This window comes from Nycticebus coucang, chromosome 18 (genome assembly GCF_027406575.1).
Source record: "Nycticebus coucang isolate mNycCou1 chromosome 18, mNycCou1.pri, whole genome shotgun sequence".
NCBI classification, from domain to species: domain Eukaryota; kingdom Metazoa; phylum Chordata; class Mammalia; order Primates; family Lorisidae; genus Nycticebus; species Nycticebus coucang.
Window position 1 is genome coordinate 43,313,305 of NC_069797.1, and position 18,801 is coordinate 43,332,105.

The 18,801-nt window shown below is 39.4% G+C and overlaps 1 protein-coding gene across 2 annotated transcripts in view; it reads left to right on the plus strand.

Annotated features, from left to right (window-relative positions):
• TRIM37 (tripartite motif containing 37) overlaps positions 1–18,801 on the plus strand; it is a 183,709-nt gene that overhangs the window by 123,276 nt on the left and 41,632 nt on the right. For both annotated transcript variants that reach the window (XM_053567795.1, XM_053567797.1), the window contains exons 20-23: positions 809–937; positions 1,842–2,031; positions 4,359–4,477; positions 16,249–16,359. In XM_053567795.1, coding sequence (XP_053423770.1) covers positions 809–937; positions 1,842–2,031; positions 4,359–4,477; positions 16,249–16,359 — 549 coding nt within the window. The remainder of the gene's footprint in view (positions 1–808; positions 938–1,841; positions 2,032–4,358; positions 4,478–16,248; positions 16,360–18,801) is intronic.

Consider the following 18,801-nt stretch of genomic DNA (forward strand, 5'->3'; position numbering starts at 1 on the left):
CATATCGCTGGCACCCTAGCCACTGAGCTACAAGTGCCGAGCTGTAGCCACACTATTTTATATTCCCATCAGCAGGGCATAAGGCTTTCAGTTTCACTGCATCCTCACCAACACTTGGTATTTTCTGTATTTGTATTTTGGTTTGTTTGAGACAGAGTCTCACTATGTTGTCCTCAGTAGAGTGCTGGTAGCTCAAACCTGCCAGCCTGGGTGCATGTGGCTGGTGCCATAACCACTATGCTACAGACTGTAGGTTGTCTCTTCCCTCTATGATTTCCTTCATTGTGCAGAAGGTTTTGACTTCTGTCTAGTCCCTTTTGTCTAGTTTTGCTTTTGTTGCCTGTGCTTTTAATGTCTTATTCATAAAATCTTTTCCCAGAACTATGTCCTATAGCATTTCCCCAATTATTTTCTTATGGTAATTTTTTTGATCTTACATTTATGTCTTTAATCCATTTTGAGTTGGTTTTTTTTTTTTAAAGGTGAGAGAGAGATGGGGATCTAGTTTTTAATCTTCTGCATATGGATATCCAATTTTCCAGCACCATTTATTGAAAAGACTTTCCTACTGAATGGTTTTGGCACCATTCTCAAGATCGTTTGATCGTTTATTTTTTCTTTTCTTTTTCTTTAGGAGACAAGGTCTTATTCTATTGCTGGGATAGAGTGCAGGGATGTCATCATAGCTGAAACTCTTGGGCTCAAGTGATCCTCCTGCCTCAGCCTCCCAAGTAGCTTTTTCTGACTAGTAAAGTTTGTGCTATGTGTACGTGATCATATTCAAAAATGTTTTAAAATGTCTTTACAGGCACAACTAAAAAGAGTAATTCACCCAAGCCAGCTCGGTCCAGTATAGCAGGTAGTTTATCTCTTCGAAGAGCAGTGGACTCTGGAGAAAATAATCGTTCAAAGGGAGATTGTCAGGCTCTGACTGAAGGTAAATTTGGAGAATTCAGAATGTAATTTCAGTGGGTAGATGTCTATTATCAGAAATAAATGTTGTGGTGGAGCTTTAGACATTGAAATGTATTAAAAGTAGTGAAGTTCTGTTTCAGAATTTCTTGTGATCTCATAACAGAACAGGCTCTTAATAGAATGTGGCATTGGACTGCATTAGACTGATCCTTAATTTTTTTCTTTTTTTTTTTTTTAAACAGAATATCAGCTCCCAGGGTAGAGTGCCATTGGCACCAAAGCTCACAGCAACCTCAAATTCCTGGGCTGAAGGATCCCCCTACCTTAATTTCCCAAGTAGCTGGGACTACAGGTGCATGTCACTATGCCTGGATAGTTTTTCCATTTTTAATAGAGATGGTGTTTTGAACTTTTGCTCAGGCTGGTCTTGAACTACTGAGCTCAAGCAGTCTACCTGCTTTGGCCTCCCAGAGTGGTAGGATTACAGTTGTGAGCCAGTGCACCCAGCTACTCCATCTCACTATGTTGCCCTAAGGTAGAGTGCTGTGCTGTCACAGCTCACAGCAACTTCAAGCTCTTGGGCTTAAGTGATTCTCTTGCCTCCACCTCCCAAGTAGCTGGCACTACAGGCGCCTGCCACAATGCCCAGCTGTTTTTTTGTTATAGTTGTCGTTGTTTGGCAGGCCCAGGCTAGATTCAAACCTGCCAGCTCTGGTGTATGTGGCTGGTGCCCTAGCTGCTAAGCTATAGGCGCCGAGCCTACTCCTTAATTTTAAATACCTATCTTCAGTAAGACTCGAATATATTCTGAATTTGTTTTTGAAGTTTTCACAGTTTTAAAATGTAGTAGTGGATTTTGTAACCTAACTAACAGAGACCTTTAGTGTTTATTTGCCTTTCTGAATATTTATCTTCCTTTTTTGAAGGTTCTCCAGGAAGCTCTCAGACTGGAAGCCGGCACAGTTCTCCTCGAGCCTTGATACATAGCAGTATTGGTGATATTTTGCCGAAAACTGAAGACCTGCACTGTAAAGGTTTAGATTCAGATGCTGTTGTGGTTGCAGTTTTCAGTGGCTTACCTATTATTGATAAAAGAAGGAAAATGGTCACCTTGGGGTAAATTAAGCTCTTTTGTTTATGTAATAGAATAATAGCTTCGTTCGGGACTTTAAGTCTACATTTTTTTTTTTCATCTGTCCCACATTTTTTAAAGACTTGTATGGAGCTGTATTATGCGTCACAGGTCTTTACATGTATTTTGTATGAAACAAAACACTTGCAGCAATTTTAACACTGCTGTTTTGCTTTCATCTCGCCCTTTTTCTCTCTTCTTATGAAAAATATCCTCAAAACTCTAGCCGGGCATTGTGGCGGGCGCCTGTAGTCCCAGCTACTCGGGAGGCTGAGGCAAGAGAATCGCTTAAGCCCAGGAGTTGGAGGTTGCTGTGAGCTGTGTGAGGCCATGGCACTCTACCGAGGGCCATAAAGTGAGACTCTGTCTCTACAAAAAAAAAAAAAATAAAACTTCTATTCATTCAAAAGGTAGGGTGACTATAGAATGTATTGTCTGTGGATGTGCTAGATGAACCATTAATATCCATCTGCTGCTCTGTTTTATGGATATTAAATACATCTCTAAATTTAAGCAGTGGAATAGTTTTACCATGGAGACTTTGGAAAGAACTTTAAATTTATTTATTTATTTATTTATTTTTGAGACAGAGCCTCAAGCTGTAGCCCTGGGTAGAGTGCCATGGCATCACAGCTCACAGCAACCTCAAACTCCTGCGCTCAAGCGAGTCTCCTGCTTCTGCCTCCCAAGCAGCTGGTACTACAGGTGCCCGCACAACACCCGGCTATTTTTTGGTTGCAGCCATCATTGTTGTTGGCAGGCCCAGGCTGGATTTGAACCTGCCAGCTCAGGTGTATGTGGCTGGTGCCTTAGCCGCTAGAGCCACAGGCGCCAAGCCAAGAACTTTAAATTTAGAGAAAGATTAACATCCATTACATTTACTTAATTTTGCCAGGTGAGGTGGTTCACACCTGTAATCCCAGCACTTGGGAGGCTGAGGCAGGTAGATTACCTGAGCTCACAGGTTCAAGACCAACCTGGTCCAGAGCGAGACTTTATCTCTAAAAATAGCTGGGCGTTGTGGCAGGTGCCTGTAGTCTCAGCTACTTGGGAGGCTGAAGGAAAAGAATCTCTTGAGTCCAAGAGCTTGAGGTTGCTATGACACCATAGCACTCTCTGAAGGATGACATGGTGAGACTTCGTCTCCAAAAAAAAAAAGTTTACTTAATTTTATATAGTTTCAATGTCTGGCTGAATTCCAAATGTAGAAGAGCACCTGGTGGTTTAGTTTTCTGTTGTTGTTAAAGTTTGAGCTGTAGAAAGGTGTTTAAAAAAATCCCTATAGAGTATCTTGTTTTCCTCATTACCTAGCCTGGTGTACATGTTCTTTTAAAGTTAAAGCTAAGGCTTCACTTTTATATTTTTATTTGTTACAGAGATTTTATGTCTGCCTTTAATCATAAAAATGAAATGTATATGAATATGGATTTGTTGTTTTTTTTTGCAGTTTTTGGCCGGGGCTGGGTTTGAACCTGCCACCTCCAGCATATGGGGCCGGCACCCTACTCCTTTGAGCCACAGGCGCTGTCAGTGGATTTGTTTTTTTGTAGAGTGCAAAATCCTGTACAAATAACAGTAGCTCTTAGCTGCTGTATTCCTCATTTTAGAATTGATTGTATATGCCCATCTAGTTCATGTATACACTATCCAGCTTGTGTCCCCCCCCCCCCGCTTCATTTAAAGTAATACAAGCAAAAAGTTTTAAGTACTAATGATAAGTGGTTCAAAATTGAAGGAAAAGGAAAAGAATAGGAAGTGAAAAATTCTCCATCTGCCTATTTTTCCAACCTTTCCCTACACATATTCATGCTGCTCTTTTTTGTATGTGCTGTCTCTTCTCAGTTTTTACATATAAACAACTTTGAGTGTGTAGCTTTTTTTGATACAAAAGATGTTTTCTCAAGTCTTTCCCTATTAGTACATATTACTTAGAGCTTTTATTTATATTTCAACTGAAATTTTTAAGATAATTATAGATTCACACACAGTTATAAGGAATAATACAGAGAGATCTTCTATACCTTATCCTATTCTCCCTTATGGTAACTTTGTACAAAACTATATTGCAATATCAAAACCAGGATATTGACATTGCTGTAGTCCATCATTTTATAACTTTTTACTCTGAATCTTTAGAAAAAAAATTTTTAGAGAAATATTTTAAGATAAAATGTGAACTTTGCTATTAAACACCAGTGCATACACTATATGCAGTATGGTGCTCAGTTCTAAGAAAGGAAAATACAGATTATTCTGACACATCATAGTTATATAAGTACAAAAATATCAAGTTGTTTTCTCCCTTTTTGAGGGCTAATGCTAAAGGAGGTCATTTGGAAGGAATGCAGATGACTAATTTGGAAAATAATTCTGAAACAGGGGAGTTACAGCCTGTGTTACCTGAAGGAGCTTCAGCTGCCCCTGAGGAAGGTAAGGAATGAGAGTTATAATTAGGCAGGAGGTGGGGATACTGACCCTTTTTTGGTGGTGGTAGGAGGGGGGGGTTATGGGGAGTGGTGGGGTAAAAATGTATCTGAGATCTGCTGTCTGATATACTTCATCTGAACACAGCATTCATTTTGCCAATGAATTTGATTTACTAGTATATTAAACACAGAGAAGGCAAAATGGATAATTATTACATAAAAGGACATGTCTCACTAGAAGAGACATTTACAGGTGGGAAAATCTGTAGGTAATTCATCTGTCCAGTCAGTAAATATATTAAACCAACTGTATGCCAGGTATTGGATTTTTGCTAAATGTGCAAAGATGAATTGAATATGTTCACAGTCTTAGTGGGAAGATATGCCCCAAAACAGTGAATTAGAATATGGTCAAGCCTTCATGTTTTAAAGTCAGTTTTGATTAGTCTGTGGATTGCCTTTTTCATCTTACAAAAGCATTACAAGTTTTAATCACTTTTAAAATCCCTTATGGTAACCAGTGTCACCTCTGCCAATTTATTCCCCCTTCCACTTTCTAGTATCTTTTCTACATATTTTTTCCAAGTTCATGATTGTTTATTTAAAAACAGAAGACATTTTGTAATTTGGGGTAATAGAAGGTACTTGAAGCAATGCTATGTGTATTGCCCTTGCTGAGTCCTTTATATGTTAGCAGAAAGGAATGTCAGCTTTCTTAATGATATTTGACATTGGAATTTTTTTCATTTTCATTGAAGCTCAGCTACCTTCCACTTCTGCACTCATTTGAATTCTTGATGAATTGTACTCAAAACATCTATACAGGTGCCAGCATCTACCTCTGGTTGCCATGTATGAAAAGTATGTGCCTGGTGGCATTTTCAGGTTTTTTTCAGTTAAAGAACCTAAATGTTTTGGTTTGCTTTCTTAGTTGTTGCTCCTGTAGTAGGCAGCATTATTTTGTTCAGAAGAGATTAAATGGAAAGGATTTTTAAAGTGATGTATTTATTGATTGTTAAAACACTTAAGGTAAAAATATTATGATTGATGATCTTTATAGAAAGTAGCAAGGATTAGCTACTTTCTGTGTGTTTATACATGCTAGATATAAATTGGAGTGGCTTAATTCTTAACAGTATGTACTAGAACTACAGCTGTTTTTTTTGTTTGTTTGTTTTTTTAAGACAGAGTCTCTATGTTGCCCTTGGTAGAGTACCATGGTGTCACAGCTCATAGCAGCCTCAAACTCTAGGGCATAAGCGATTCTCTTGCCTCAGCCTCTGAAGTAGCTGGGACTATAGGCGCCTGACTATTTTTTTTGTTGCAGTTGTCATTGTTGTTTAAGTAGGCCTGGGCCAGGTTCGAACCCGCCAGCCTTGGTGTATGTGGCTGGTGTCCCAACCACTGAGCTACAGGTTCCTACGTGGAGTTATTTATTAAATACTTCTGATGTGCCTGATGTCACATTTAATGCTGGTGATAAAGTAATTCATGGATCTATTATTTAGTTCAGAGTTTCTTCACCTTGGCACCATTTTCATTTTGGACCACATAATTATTTATTATAGAGAAACTGTTTCCTACATTTGTAGTAGTATTTAGCAGCATCTCAGCTTTGAACCACTAGGTGCCAGTAGTGCTTCCCTCCAATTACAGCAACTAAAAATGTTTCCAGAGATTGCCTAATGTTCCCTGGGCAGCAAAAATCATTTCCAGTCAAGAACCATTAGTTGAACACATAATCCAACCAGGATTGACCACTCCTTGAGTGAGACTTACTTGCCAGAGTGGGCCACATAGGAACACTTTGTAGCTCTTAGATATGCTGTGTATATCTGGTGGGAGGAGTCGAGGAGAACACTTGAACACCACTGGTTAGGGGTCAGACTAGTTAATAAATAGCTAATTATAAGATGATGAGTGCTGTGATCGGGTATATTCTATATAGAGAGCTCAAAGAAGAGATACATGGTAATAGAAGATAATATTTACTAAATCCTCACTATGTGCCAGAGACTGCTGAAGACTTTACCAATATTAAGTTGTACATAATTCACAGTACAACTGTACATAATAGTTTCTTTTGTTATCCTGGTTTTATAGGTAAGCAAAGTCAGAGTTAGTTAATTGGAAAGATGGAATTTAAACCCAGAGCACCTCTCTACTAACCTAGGCTCTAGTCTACTATTAGAATAATCATCCTAAGGCAGTGCTTCTCTACCTTCCTAATGCCTCAGCCCTTTAATACACTTCCTATGGGTCATGACCCACAGGTTGAGAACTGGTGTCCTAAGGGATTAAGTAGGAGTTAGCCAGGTGACAACTGGCAATGAGGCTAGAGTGGACGCGGGCAAAAGTCAGAACATGAAGGATTTATATATCTGAGCTATAATACAGACTTTGTCCTTTGAAAAGAATCTTAGCAAGAAGTGACACGATAAAATTATGTTTTTTATTTGTACATTCCTACCCTAGCTACATTGCAGAGAGTAAATCTGGGAAGTAGAAGTGGGAATGGGGTGTGGAACTAGGGATAGTAAAACTGGTGGGCAGCAGGCCAGACTCAGTGGCTCACCCTGCAGTCCTAACTCTGGGGGGCCAAGGCAGGTAGGTGGATTGCTTGACCTCAGGAATTCGAGACCTGCCAGAGGGAGAGTGAGACCTCGTCTCTACTAAAAATAGAAAAACTAGCCAGGTGTAGTGCAAGAGGATTGCTCAAGCCCAGGAATTTGAGGTTGCTGTGAGCTATGATGCCATGGCACTCTATTTAGGGCAATAGGATGAGACTCTGTCTCAAAAAAGGGAGGGGAGGTATGTAAAGCATGTTACATTAATTTAGGTTAGAGATGATTTGGACTTCTTAATTTCCGCCTCCACTAGTAAATTCACATTACTGTAGCAATTTTTCTATGCAAAATAGCCAGTTAACATGAAAAACACTGAAAGTTTTTGACATCAGTCTTGGTGCCTGTACCACAGTGGTTCCGACATCGGCCACATACACTCAGGTTGGTGGGTTCAAACCCGGCCCGGGCCAGCTAAACAACAAAATGACAACTACAACAAAAAAATAGCTGGGCATTGTGAAGGGCTACTCAGGAGGCTGAGGCAAGAGAATCACTTAAGCCCAAGAGTTTGAGGTTGCTGTGAAGCCCCAGGCCTGTACTGAGAGCAACATAGTGAGACTCGTGTCTCAAAAAAAAAAAGTTTTTGATGTCAGTTTCATTTTTATTTAAAGCTAATTGACAGTTTATCCTAAACTGGAAAAAGTCATTTGCTTGACCACATTTAGGATCTGCAGGTTTTTGAAAGTATGGAATTATTCAGGTGGGATATAGAACTAAGGTCATTGATAGTTCAGTAACATATCTTGTATATGGAGTGTTTGGGGCTTGGCGCCCATAGCACAGTGGTTATGGCACTAGCCACATACACCGAGACTAGTGGATTTGAACCTGGCTTGGGCCAGCTAAACAATGACAACTGCAACAAAAAATAGCCAGCGTTGTGGCGGGTGCCTGTAGTCCCAGCTACTTGGGAGGCCTGAGGCAAGAAAATCACTTAAGCCCAAGAATTTGAGGTTGCTGTGAGCTGTGATGCCATAGCACTCTACTGAGGGAGACATAATGCGACTCTGTCTCAAAAAAAAAAAAAGAAAAGAAAAAGGAGTGTTTCTGTGAGCACCTAGACCAGTGGTTCTCAACCTTTTTAATGCTGCAACCCTTTAATACAGTTCCTGTGGGTCGCAACCCCCAGGTTAAGAACCACTGACCTAGACGGAATAAGAAAAGTTACTTTAATCATGCAAATCAGTAGTGACACTACCCTTGCAGTTTGTTGATATCTAAACTGTTTACCACCAGAGCCCCAGGATAGGCCATGAGAAGGACACTACTGATGAGGCTGAGAAAAGAGAGTCCAATGGACAAAAGGAGCTCTGTGCTTTGTAGAGGGGAATGGGACCTTGCTCACGGTGCTGAGTATTGTTCTATTATTACCAGGAGCCAATTCTCAGGAAAGCTTCATTTTTCACACCTGTAAGCCTTGGTAAACAGTTTAGAAACAAGACTCTTTGGCTGAGCGCGGTGGCTCACACCTGTAATCCCAGCACGTGGGAGGCCAAGGCAGGTGGACTGCCTGAGTTTATGAGTCTAAGAATAGCCTGAGCCAGAGTGAGACCCTGTCTCTCAAAAAAAAAAAAATAGCCAGGCATTATGGCAGGTTGCTGTAATCCCGACTACTTGGGAGGCTGAGGCAAGAGGATCACTTGAACCCAAGAGTTTGGGTTGCTGTGAGCTCTGAGTGATGCCACGACACTCTACCAAGGGAGACATAGTGAGACTCTGTCTCAAAAAAAAAAAAAAGAGAGAGAAACGAGGATCTTTATTTGAGCTGCATACATACAGAGAAGACATTCTCTGTCAAATCACTGAGAGTTTCTCTCTTTCTCAGATAGAAGGCTGTTGCAAGAAAACTTACGTCTTTAGTTTTGTCTGGGAAGCTGGGACTACTAAGGTGGTCTCTTGATTGCTCTTAAACATCAATAAAAATGTAACTTGTTTTCTTAGCCTGATAATCAGGAATAGGAATTTTTCTTTTTTAACTGGGACTATTTGGGATTGCTTATTTTAATGGCCTGATGCTGAAAAGCTCCCCCCTCCCTCCTTTGATAATCTACAGGACAGAATCCCTGCTGGTAGGACAGTCTCTCTCTTCTGTGTAAAGCTGGAGACTTTCCTCTGAATTCCTGCTGATGTGGCACAGATCCCTTTTGGTCAAGTCAGCATTACTCAAAACTCCTATCCCAGGGAAGAGCTTTGGCATGCCCGTTAAAAACCTTGTTAGCATCCTGTTTTAGAGGAATACAAACTGGCAGCTTGCCATTGCTGATCTCTTTTAGGATAATTGATTATAGTGCTTTTAACAAAAGTTACCCAAAAATCAATCAACTGACTTAAATAATAAGGAAAACTAACTCTCTTACATTAATAACAACAAAGTCCCCCCATAACAAGAAGGCACACCTAAGTATAGCAGTTTCAGGATTAGAAAATTTAGCTGCTCAGTGTCATCAAGAACTCTTTTTTTTTTTTTTTTTAATCTCATCTTTTGCTCTGCCATTCTCAGTGAGTGGCTTACTCCCCTCAGTGTGGTAAGATGGTTGTTGCAGCTCCAGACTTCATACAGAGTCAGAACACAGTCTGGGAGTAGGAAAGGATTATCTTACTCTGTATGTCTCTGTTCATCAACCAGGAAAAACCTCTCTAGTACCTCAACAACTTCCTAATTTTCATTTACATCTCAATCACTGGCAAAGAAAATTGACAAGTCCAGTCCTTTGGACCCCCACCCCATTCCAACTTGTTCCAAACGCCATATGGAAGAGAGAAAATACTTAATGTTGAGGTTCTCTTAGAAAGGAAATAGGCAGGTGGCTTATTAGTGAATAAAATATAAAGTATTTGCTATACCAGATGGTCAGTGTGTTTTCCAAGTATCTGAAAGTTGAGTAATTCGTTTCAGGGATTTATAGCTCAAAAGTTAGCTTAACTGAGCATATACTGACTGGATGCTCAAAAAATATGGTAGAAACAGCATATTTTAGATTTTACTCTAAGGTGGATACAAATTTCTTTTGCTTTAACATCTCTGAAGCATCTCATCTTACAATTAATGATACCTTGTAATTACCATTAAAGATAGCCAGCAACTTTTTTTTTTTAGTACATTCACAAAAATAGGAGACTTACAGAGCTTACTACTTGATAAAAGACCAAGTGGTGTTTTCATGCAGGAATTCCTTTCTAGCATTTCTTGGGAAATGTATATTTTCCTAAATCCTGAGAAAAATTAGTCAAGAAATTTGAATAATGAAAAAACTATTCTAATTAACCTGTTAGAATTAATTTTAAGAATTATCAGAACAGTATTTATTTGAAGGAGTCTATTTATGGCAAGTTGAAAATAAAAACTGGAAATACTGATACCTAGATACAAAGGTTAAGGTCAACAGGAGTTCCTTGCAGAGAAATGATCACAAATCAATCCTGATTAAGCTGTTGCTATTTTATGTGTTCATGGCTCTGTCTGCTGCTAAGTAAATATTAATGAGTTTACTAGACTTGATAAAAATTCAGTGAGTGGTATTCCAAGAAATAAGTGTCTAAAGCAAGTAAGTCCTTAAATTGGCATTCTCAGCATGTCGTAGTATGTATTACTATATGCCTTACTAAGAATTCTAAATGTTACATTATTCAAATACTACCCAAGAATACCCACAGGAGGTCCAGTGTTTGAATATTCACTGTAGGCCAAGGTTATTTCTTTTCTTTTATCTTTTGACACAGGGTCCCATTTGTTGGCCTGGGCTAGAGTGCAGTATCAGCCATACCTCACTGCAACTTCAAACTCCTGGGCTCCCGTAAGGCTCCTGCCTCAGATTCCTGAGTAGCAGAGAGTACAGTAAGGAGATCCCCACACAACCATGCCACCAACTAACTTTTTTGCTTTTTGTAGAGATGAGGTCTTGTTACATTCCTGAGGCTGCGATCGAGTAATCCTCCTACCTTGGTCTCCCACAGTACTAGGATTACAGGTGCATACCACCATGCCTGGACATGGTTCTTATAAATACTGATTAAACTTTTTTTTGAGAGAGAGTTTCAAGCTTTTGCCCTGGGTAGAGTGCTATAGCATCACAGCTCACAGCAACCTTAAACTCTTGGGCTTAAGCGATCCTCTTGTCTCAGCCTCCCAAGTAGTTGGGACTACAGGTGTAATTAAACATTTTTTTTTTAAAAGATAGTCATGTAGATGAATAGTTTGAAAAAGTATTTAAAGAATAACTTTTAAAAAAAGATTTTGTAAATTCCAGAGATTTCTAATTCACTATTTTTTAATTCTGAGGTCATTATGTCAAGAATTCAGAAACACTAATTCCAAAAGGTCAAATTTGTACCTAGAAGTCTGAGAATTCAAGATAGCCTTGTTTTAACTACATTGAAAACAGTTCCACCAAGGGCCACAAGGTGGAAGTGATACTTCACAGAGGTAGCTAAATTTGGTCTCTTTAATTAATTAAAAGTGTCACCCTTCTTTACTTAAAGCAGGAAAATTCTTTTTTCTTTGCTGAAGATGGAGAAGATTTCAGAAATATCCATACATTCAGCTTATATCTTCTAAATACTTACGGCAGAAATAATGCCACCCAACTGTTTTTAAAAACAGAAGTGGTCAAATTGACTATGAAGTCATGTTGAGCTATGGTGTTCATACAATTTCCTTATCCTTTTTTTTTTTTTTTTAAAGTTATTTATTTATTTATTTTTGTGGGTTTTGGCCAGGGCTGGGTTTGAACCTGCCACCTCCAGCATATGGGACCAGCACCCTACCCCTTTGAGCCACAGGCGCTGCCCTCCTTATCCTTTTAATGTCTGTAGAATCTGTAGTGATGCCCCCCGTTTCATGCCTAATATTGAAAATTTCATTTGCTGTGTTTTTTCTTAGTCTATCTAGAGGCTTTCAGTATTACTGATCTTTCCAATGAACTATCTTTTAGTTTCATTGCAGTTTTTTCTGTTGTTCTGCTGGTTTTGTTTATTTCTGTTCTCATAATATTCCTCCCTACCGCCATCCCCCTTTGAAATAGTCTCACTTGGTTTCCCAGGCTGGAGTGCGGTGTCAAACTCCTGAGCTCAAAGGGATCAAGGGATCCCCTGCCTCAGCCTCCCAAGTAGCCAAAACTATAGGCGTGTGCTACTGCACCCAGAGAGTTTTTCTTGGTTTCTTTGTTTTTTTTTAATCTTTTTTTTTTTTTTTTTTTTGTAGACAGAGTCTCACTCTGTTGCTTCAAGCTAGGGTGTTGTGTTGTCATAACTCACAGCAACCTCAATCTCTTGGGCTCAAGAGATCCTCCTGCCTCAGCCTCCCAAGTAGCTGGAACAACAGGTTCCCCCCACAACACCTGGCTAGTTTTTTCTATTTTTAGTAGAGATGAGTCTCCCTTTTGTTCAGGCTGGTCTCAAACTCCTGAGCTCACCCACCTCAGTCTCCCAGAGTGCTAAGATTGTAAGCACTAAATTCTGAGGGTAATGATCTGTCAAGAATGCAGAAACACTAATTCCAAAAGGTCAAATTAGTGCCTGGCCTAATTTTTTTATTTTTTTAGAAGAGGGTGGATCTTGCTCTTGCTCAGGCTGGTCTTAAACTCCTGAGCTCAAGTGATCCTCCTGCCTCAGCTTCCCAGATTACTAATATTATAACAATGAAGCATCATACCTGGCTCATTATTCCTTTCTTTATTTGCTTTAAAACCTTAATTTGCTCCTTTTTAGTTTCTTAAAAGAAAAGCTTAAATTACTGATTTGAGACCTATTTATGCATTATATGCTATAAATTTACCTATAAGCACTGCAATGGCCACATCTCACAAATTCTAATATGTTGTATTTTTTATTTTTATTCATTCCAGACTATTTTTATTAATTCTGGAAAATTCTCAGGCTTTTTTTTTTTTTTAATATGTTGTCTCTCTCTTTGTTATTTTTGCTATTTCTGCAATGGTCTGTTTGATATAATTTGGACCAGGCCCTTTTATCTCCTTGTTTCCTAATCTCTTTTTTATAATTTATAATTTTCTTCTCATTTTTTTTGCATTCTCATTAATTTCGTCAGCTATACAATTTTATTAATCTCTTTTTCAGCTTTGTCTAAACCATCTATTAATATTTTTAGTGCCTTATCTTTCATTTCTAGAGGAAGTATTTAATTATTTTTAAAATTTGTCTTTTCAAGTTTTCAAGTATTATATAATCTTTTACAGGTTGTTCTATTTTATGAAAAGTTCTATTTGATAGTGTTATCCTTCTATTTGTGAAGGATTCTTGCTTTGCATGGATCATTTGCCTTATTTTGAGCATACTTTTTTGAGACTTCTCCCCCAATGAGAGTTCTTACGATTTTTCTGTAACATGAAAGCTTCCTTACATGTGTGTCAAGAATGTATAAGACCTTTTTTTTCCTATCCCCCCCCCCCTTTTTTTCTTCTTTTCGGGTAGGGATCTCACTCTGTTGCCTAGGATGGATTCTAACAAACCTAGATTTAAGTGATCCTTCTGCCTCAGCCTCCTGAGTAGCTGGGGTGTCAGGTGTACATGATCACTCCTGGCTTGTGAGCGTCTTTATGTCATTTTTAAAGTCCTTGTTAGATAATTCCAACATCTATGTCATTTTGGCATTGATGTTGATTGGTTGTCTTTTCCCAGCTCTGCATATGCTGAGTAATTTTGAATTGTATCCTAATGATTTTCATTATGATTTTAATTTCTGGTGGGTCTGCCAATTTGCTGGTACTTCAAATTCTGGCTTTACCAATATGCCTGTTCCTATTTACTTTTCAGAATCCTTAGGTAGCCATGCCATGCATCTGTCCTGGTTTTACTGCTGCTTTCATTGGGAAAGACAGTGGAATGTGCTTACTCCATCTTCACTAGAACTTTCCCTCTAGAGAGAATTTTACATTGGTTTGTTTGGATAATGCTAGCTCCTGAATAGTATGTTAATTTCTTGAGATTTTTTAACTTCAGCTTTAAATCCCAAGCTTTTATCTGGTATGTAGACCTTACTTTGAATTTTGAGGTGAGACATTTTCCTCTTTTCATAGAGCTGAGTAGAAACAGACAAAATTCCTTTCTTTCTCTTCTTTTTTTTTTTTTTTTTTTTGTAGAGACCGAGTCTCACTGTACTGCCCTCAGGTAGAGTGCCGTGGCGTCACACAGCTCACAGCAACCTCTTAACTCTTGGGCTTACGCGATTCTCTTGCCTCAGCCTCCCGAGCAGCTGGGACTACAGGCGCCCGCCACAACGCCCGGCTATTTTTGGTTGCAGTTTGGCCGGGGCTGGGTTTGAACCCACCACCCTCGGCATATGGGGCTGGCGCCCTACTCACTGAGCTACAGGCGCCGCCCTCTTTCTCTTCTTTTTCTTTTTCTTTTTTCTTTCTTTCTTTCTTTTTTTTTTTTTTTTGCTAATTGGCCGTTTTTTCTATTCTTTCAATAAGAAGTTTATGGCCAAACATGGTGGTGGCTTATTTTATAATCCCAGCATTCTGGGAGGCCAAGGTAGGAGGATCACTAGAAGCTACAAGTTTAAGATTAGTTTGGCAACATACCAAGACCTTGTCTGCACAAAAAAACGGGGGGAAAAAACCCAGTTGGGGATGGTGGCACACCACACCTGGAGTCTCAGCTACCTGGGAGGTAGAGGCTAGAGAATCACTTGAGCCCAGGAGTTTGTGGTTGCAGTGAGTTATGATTAAGCCACTGTTCTCCAGCCTAGGGTACAGAACAAGACCCTGTCTCTGATTTAAAAAAAAAAAAAAAAGAAAAGGAATTTTAGCTTTATGCAGGGTGTAGAATTTTAGTCACAGTTTCAACTCCTTTTCTATGGTATGTCTGTTTTTCTGTCTCCACAGCAGTGTTAAAAATCTTTGCATCAGGCTCTCCAGCAGTGTAACGTCTAACCCAGTAGAAGTATTCTTCTTTGTTTCTGACACCTGTGGATTTCCCTTCTGTCTTTTAAATGTAACTGTTCAGTATGATGATGTTTTACATTTATACTTGCTATTCATAAGCCTTTTCAGTATAAATATTTTTAGGTTTTTAAAAAAATACTATATTGCTGAAATAAATAATTTTTATAGAATGTTTTCTTTGCAGAGGCCGGGTGCAGTGGCTCCTGCCTGTAATCCTACCACTCTGGGAGGCCAAGACCAGATCGCATGAGCTTAGGAGTTTGTTTGTTTGTTTGTTTGTTTTTGAGACAGTCTCACTCAGTCGCCCTAGGGTTGAGTGTCATGGCGTCACAACTCACAGCAACTTCAAACTTTCGGGCTCAAGAGATTCTTTTGTCGTAGCCTCCTGAGTAGCTGGGACTACAGGCACCCACCACAACACCCGGCTATTTTTTAGAGATGGGGTCTTGATCTTGCTTAGGCTGATCTCGAACACCTGCCTTGGCCTCCCAGAGTGCTAGGATTATAGGTGGGAGCCAATGCGCCCAGCCTAAGCAAGAATGAGACCTTGTCTCTAAAAAAGGTAGCCAGGCATTCTGGCAGGTGCTTGTAGTCTCAGCTACTCAGGAAGCTGAAGCAAGAAGATTGCTAAAGCCCCAAGAGTTTGAGGTTGCTGTGAGCTGTGATTTCATGGGATTCCACTGAGGGCAACAAAGTAAAACTGTGTCTCAAAAAAAAAAAATAAATAAATAAATAAAAATTTTTTTTTTTTTTTTACCTTTGTACTTCAGCTGATGTACACACAAAAAAATTAGAAACTGATTTACTGCTAGAATTGTCAGGATTTTTAGTACACATGTACTATGTGTAATTATATAATTTTATGTTTTAGGCTAGAGACTATAATAATGTCTACAATGAATTAGGATTAAAAGAGTTATTTCTATCTCATATGACTCTACAAAGAAACTGATTTGGAAAAAATGTTTTTAGTATAATGAAATTAATACTGATTTTAAATTATAACTTTCAGATACTGTAGAAAGGGCAGTTTTTAACTTTGAGAGCAAAAATAAAACCACTGCTCTAAATACCTAAAGAGATTTGAGGTATTGGCTGCTTTGATCTTTATTTTCTTGGTGTTTAAGTTGTTGAATTTTTTACATTCAATAGAAATCTCAGTTTGGTAGATGAGGATATATCCATTTCCTTTTACTGACAGTGGTTTCTTTTCAGAAACATGTTCTTCCCTTCTTTTCTGACAGGAATGAGTAGTGACAGTGACATCGAATGTGACACTGAGAATGAGGAGCAGGAGGAGCTCACCAGTGTGGGCGGATTTAACGGCTCCTTCATGGCACAGCCTCCAGATGAAGGTGTGACATTCTCGTCTTGTTCTGCTGCTCCTGCTACTTATGCTCTGCTGTTTTTGCTGCTTCTGTTTTGTTCTTTTTTTTTTTTTTAATTATTGTCATTTGTGAGACTACATTCTTTGGTAAACTATCCAGTGAATACTGACAAAATTTGGTAGTTAATGTTTGGCTTGGTTAGTATCTAGGTAGTGCTAATTATTGGGCAGGGAAGGAGTCCACAACCTCCTTCTATATACAGCCTGTGACCTGAGAATGGTAACATTGTAAACAGTTGTAAAAAAATAAAAATAAAAAACAATTTTCAACAGAGGCCATTTTGTGGCCTGTACTGCCTAAATATTTACTGTATTTTATAAGAAATGTTTGCTAGTCCCTAGGGCAATTTCAGATGTTTGGGTGTTTTTTATTTTCAGAGACTTTTCTAGACCAGAATAACTTTTTATTTTCTATTTTTTATTTTTTATTTATTTTTATTATTTTTTTTTGTAGAGACAGAGTCTCACTGTACTGCCCTCAGTAGAGTGCCGTGGCCTCACATAGCTCACAGCAACCTCCCTCTCTTGGGCTTAAGCGATTCTCTTGCCTCAGCCTCCCGAGCAGCTGGGACTACAGGCGCCCGCCACAACACCCGGCTATTTTTTGGTTGCAGTTTTGGCCGAGGCTGGGTTTAAACCCTCTACCCTCCGTATATGGGGCTGGCGCCCTACTCACTGAGCCACAGGCGCCACATAATTTTTTGCTGTCACGTAGGCTGGAATGCAGTGACATGGTCATAGCTCACTGCAACCTTGAACTCCTAGGCTCAAGGGATCCTCCTGCCTTAGCCTCCTGGGCCTATAAAAGTGTACCAGCATGCCTGGCTCCTTTTCTTACTTTTATTTATTATAGAGATGGAGTCTTGCTCCAACTTCAGACTAGTTTCGTCTCCAACTTCTGGCCTGAAATGATCCTCCCATCTTGGTCTCCCAAAGTGCTAGGATTATAGGTCTGAACCAACCTGGAATCATTTCTACTTCTTCCTACCCCAAAAAAATTATTAGAAAAAAACTCTTTGAGAGAAACCTGCTGTCAATATTTTTTACTTATTCTGTTCTGTTTTTATTTGAATTTCTTTTTTTTTTTCCTTTCAAATTGAGGCAGAGTTTTGCTCTGTTGCCCTGCTAGAGTGCAGTGGCATCATCACAGATCACATCAACCTCAAACTCAAATGATCCTCCTGGCTCAGCCTCCTGAGTAGCTGGGACTACACGTGCCCACCGCAATGCTCCACTAGTTCTTCTATTTTTATCTTTTTTTTTTTTTTTCTTTCTGTCAGCTTATTCCCTAGGTTTGAAGTTCTTCTATTTTTTGTAGAAATGAGGTCATTCTCTTGCTCAGGCTGGTCTTGAACTCCTAAGCTCAAGCAATCCTCCTGCTTTGGCCTCCCAGAGGGCTTACTTTTTTTTTTTACAAAAATATTTTATAAATAATCTTATATTCTGATTTTTTTCACTTAAATGTGTTTTTTTGTTTGTTTTTTAGAGACAGAGTCTCACTTTGTCACCTTCGGTAGAGTGCTATGGCGTCACAGCTCACAGCAACCTCCAGCTCTTGGGTTTAGGTGATTCTCCTGCCTCAGCCTCCCTGTAGCTGGGACTACAGGAGCCCGCCACAACACCCGGCTATTTTTTTTTTGTTGTAGTTTGGCCAGGGCCGGATTTGAACCCGCCACAACTATTCTACTATGAAGCAGTTTTCTTTTTTTTTTTTTTTTTGTAGAGACAGAGTCTCACTTTATGGCCCTTGGTAGAGTGCCGTGGCCTCACACAGCTCACAGCAACCTCCAACTCCTGGGCTCAAGTGATTCTCTCGCCTCAGCCTCCCGAGTAGCTGGGACTACAGGCGCCCGCCACAACGCCCAGCTATTTTTTGGTTGCAGTTTGGCCGGGGCCGGGCTTGAACCCGCCACCCTCGGTATATGGGGCCAGCGCCTTACCGACTGAGCCACAGGCGCCGCCCTATGAAGCAGTTTTCTAAAATACAGATTAAACAATGAAAGGATATACTGTGAAGTTAGAGAAATATTTATTGAAGTTTACTCAGTGAATGTAATAATCTGATCATCCTCTGCCAGATTTCCTGGCTTGTGCTAATTGTTATCTTTATGTTTTACGTATTTCCCTGGTGTTCTAGTATCTTTTTCAGAACAGAGCCAAGAATTAGATGATTTGTAATTATTTAATATTAAGGCATCTTTAGTAATTTTGTCTTCTAAAAGAAGCACCCAAATTTTGCTGAAATTATTTTGAGTGCTGATTGGTTTTTGTAGTGATGTTTGTGTGTACAGTTTAATTGGCTTTTGTTTGCAGCGTCTTGGCGGTGTACATTATTGTTTCTTGTTCCCTTCGTTAGCTGTCCCCACATTGTCCCTAGGACAGAGTGGAAGCAGTGCCTTTCATCTTCTGA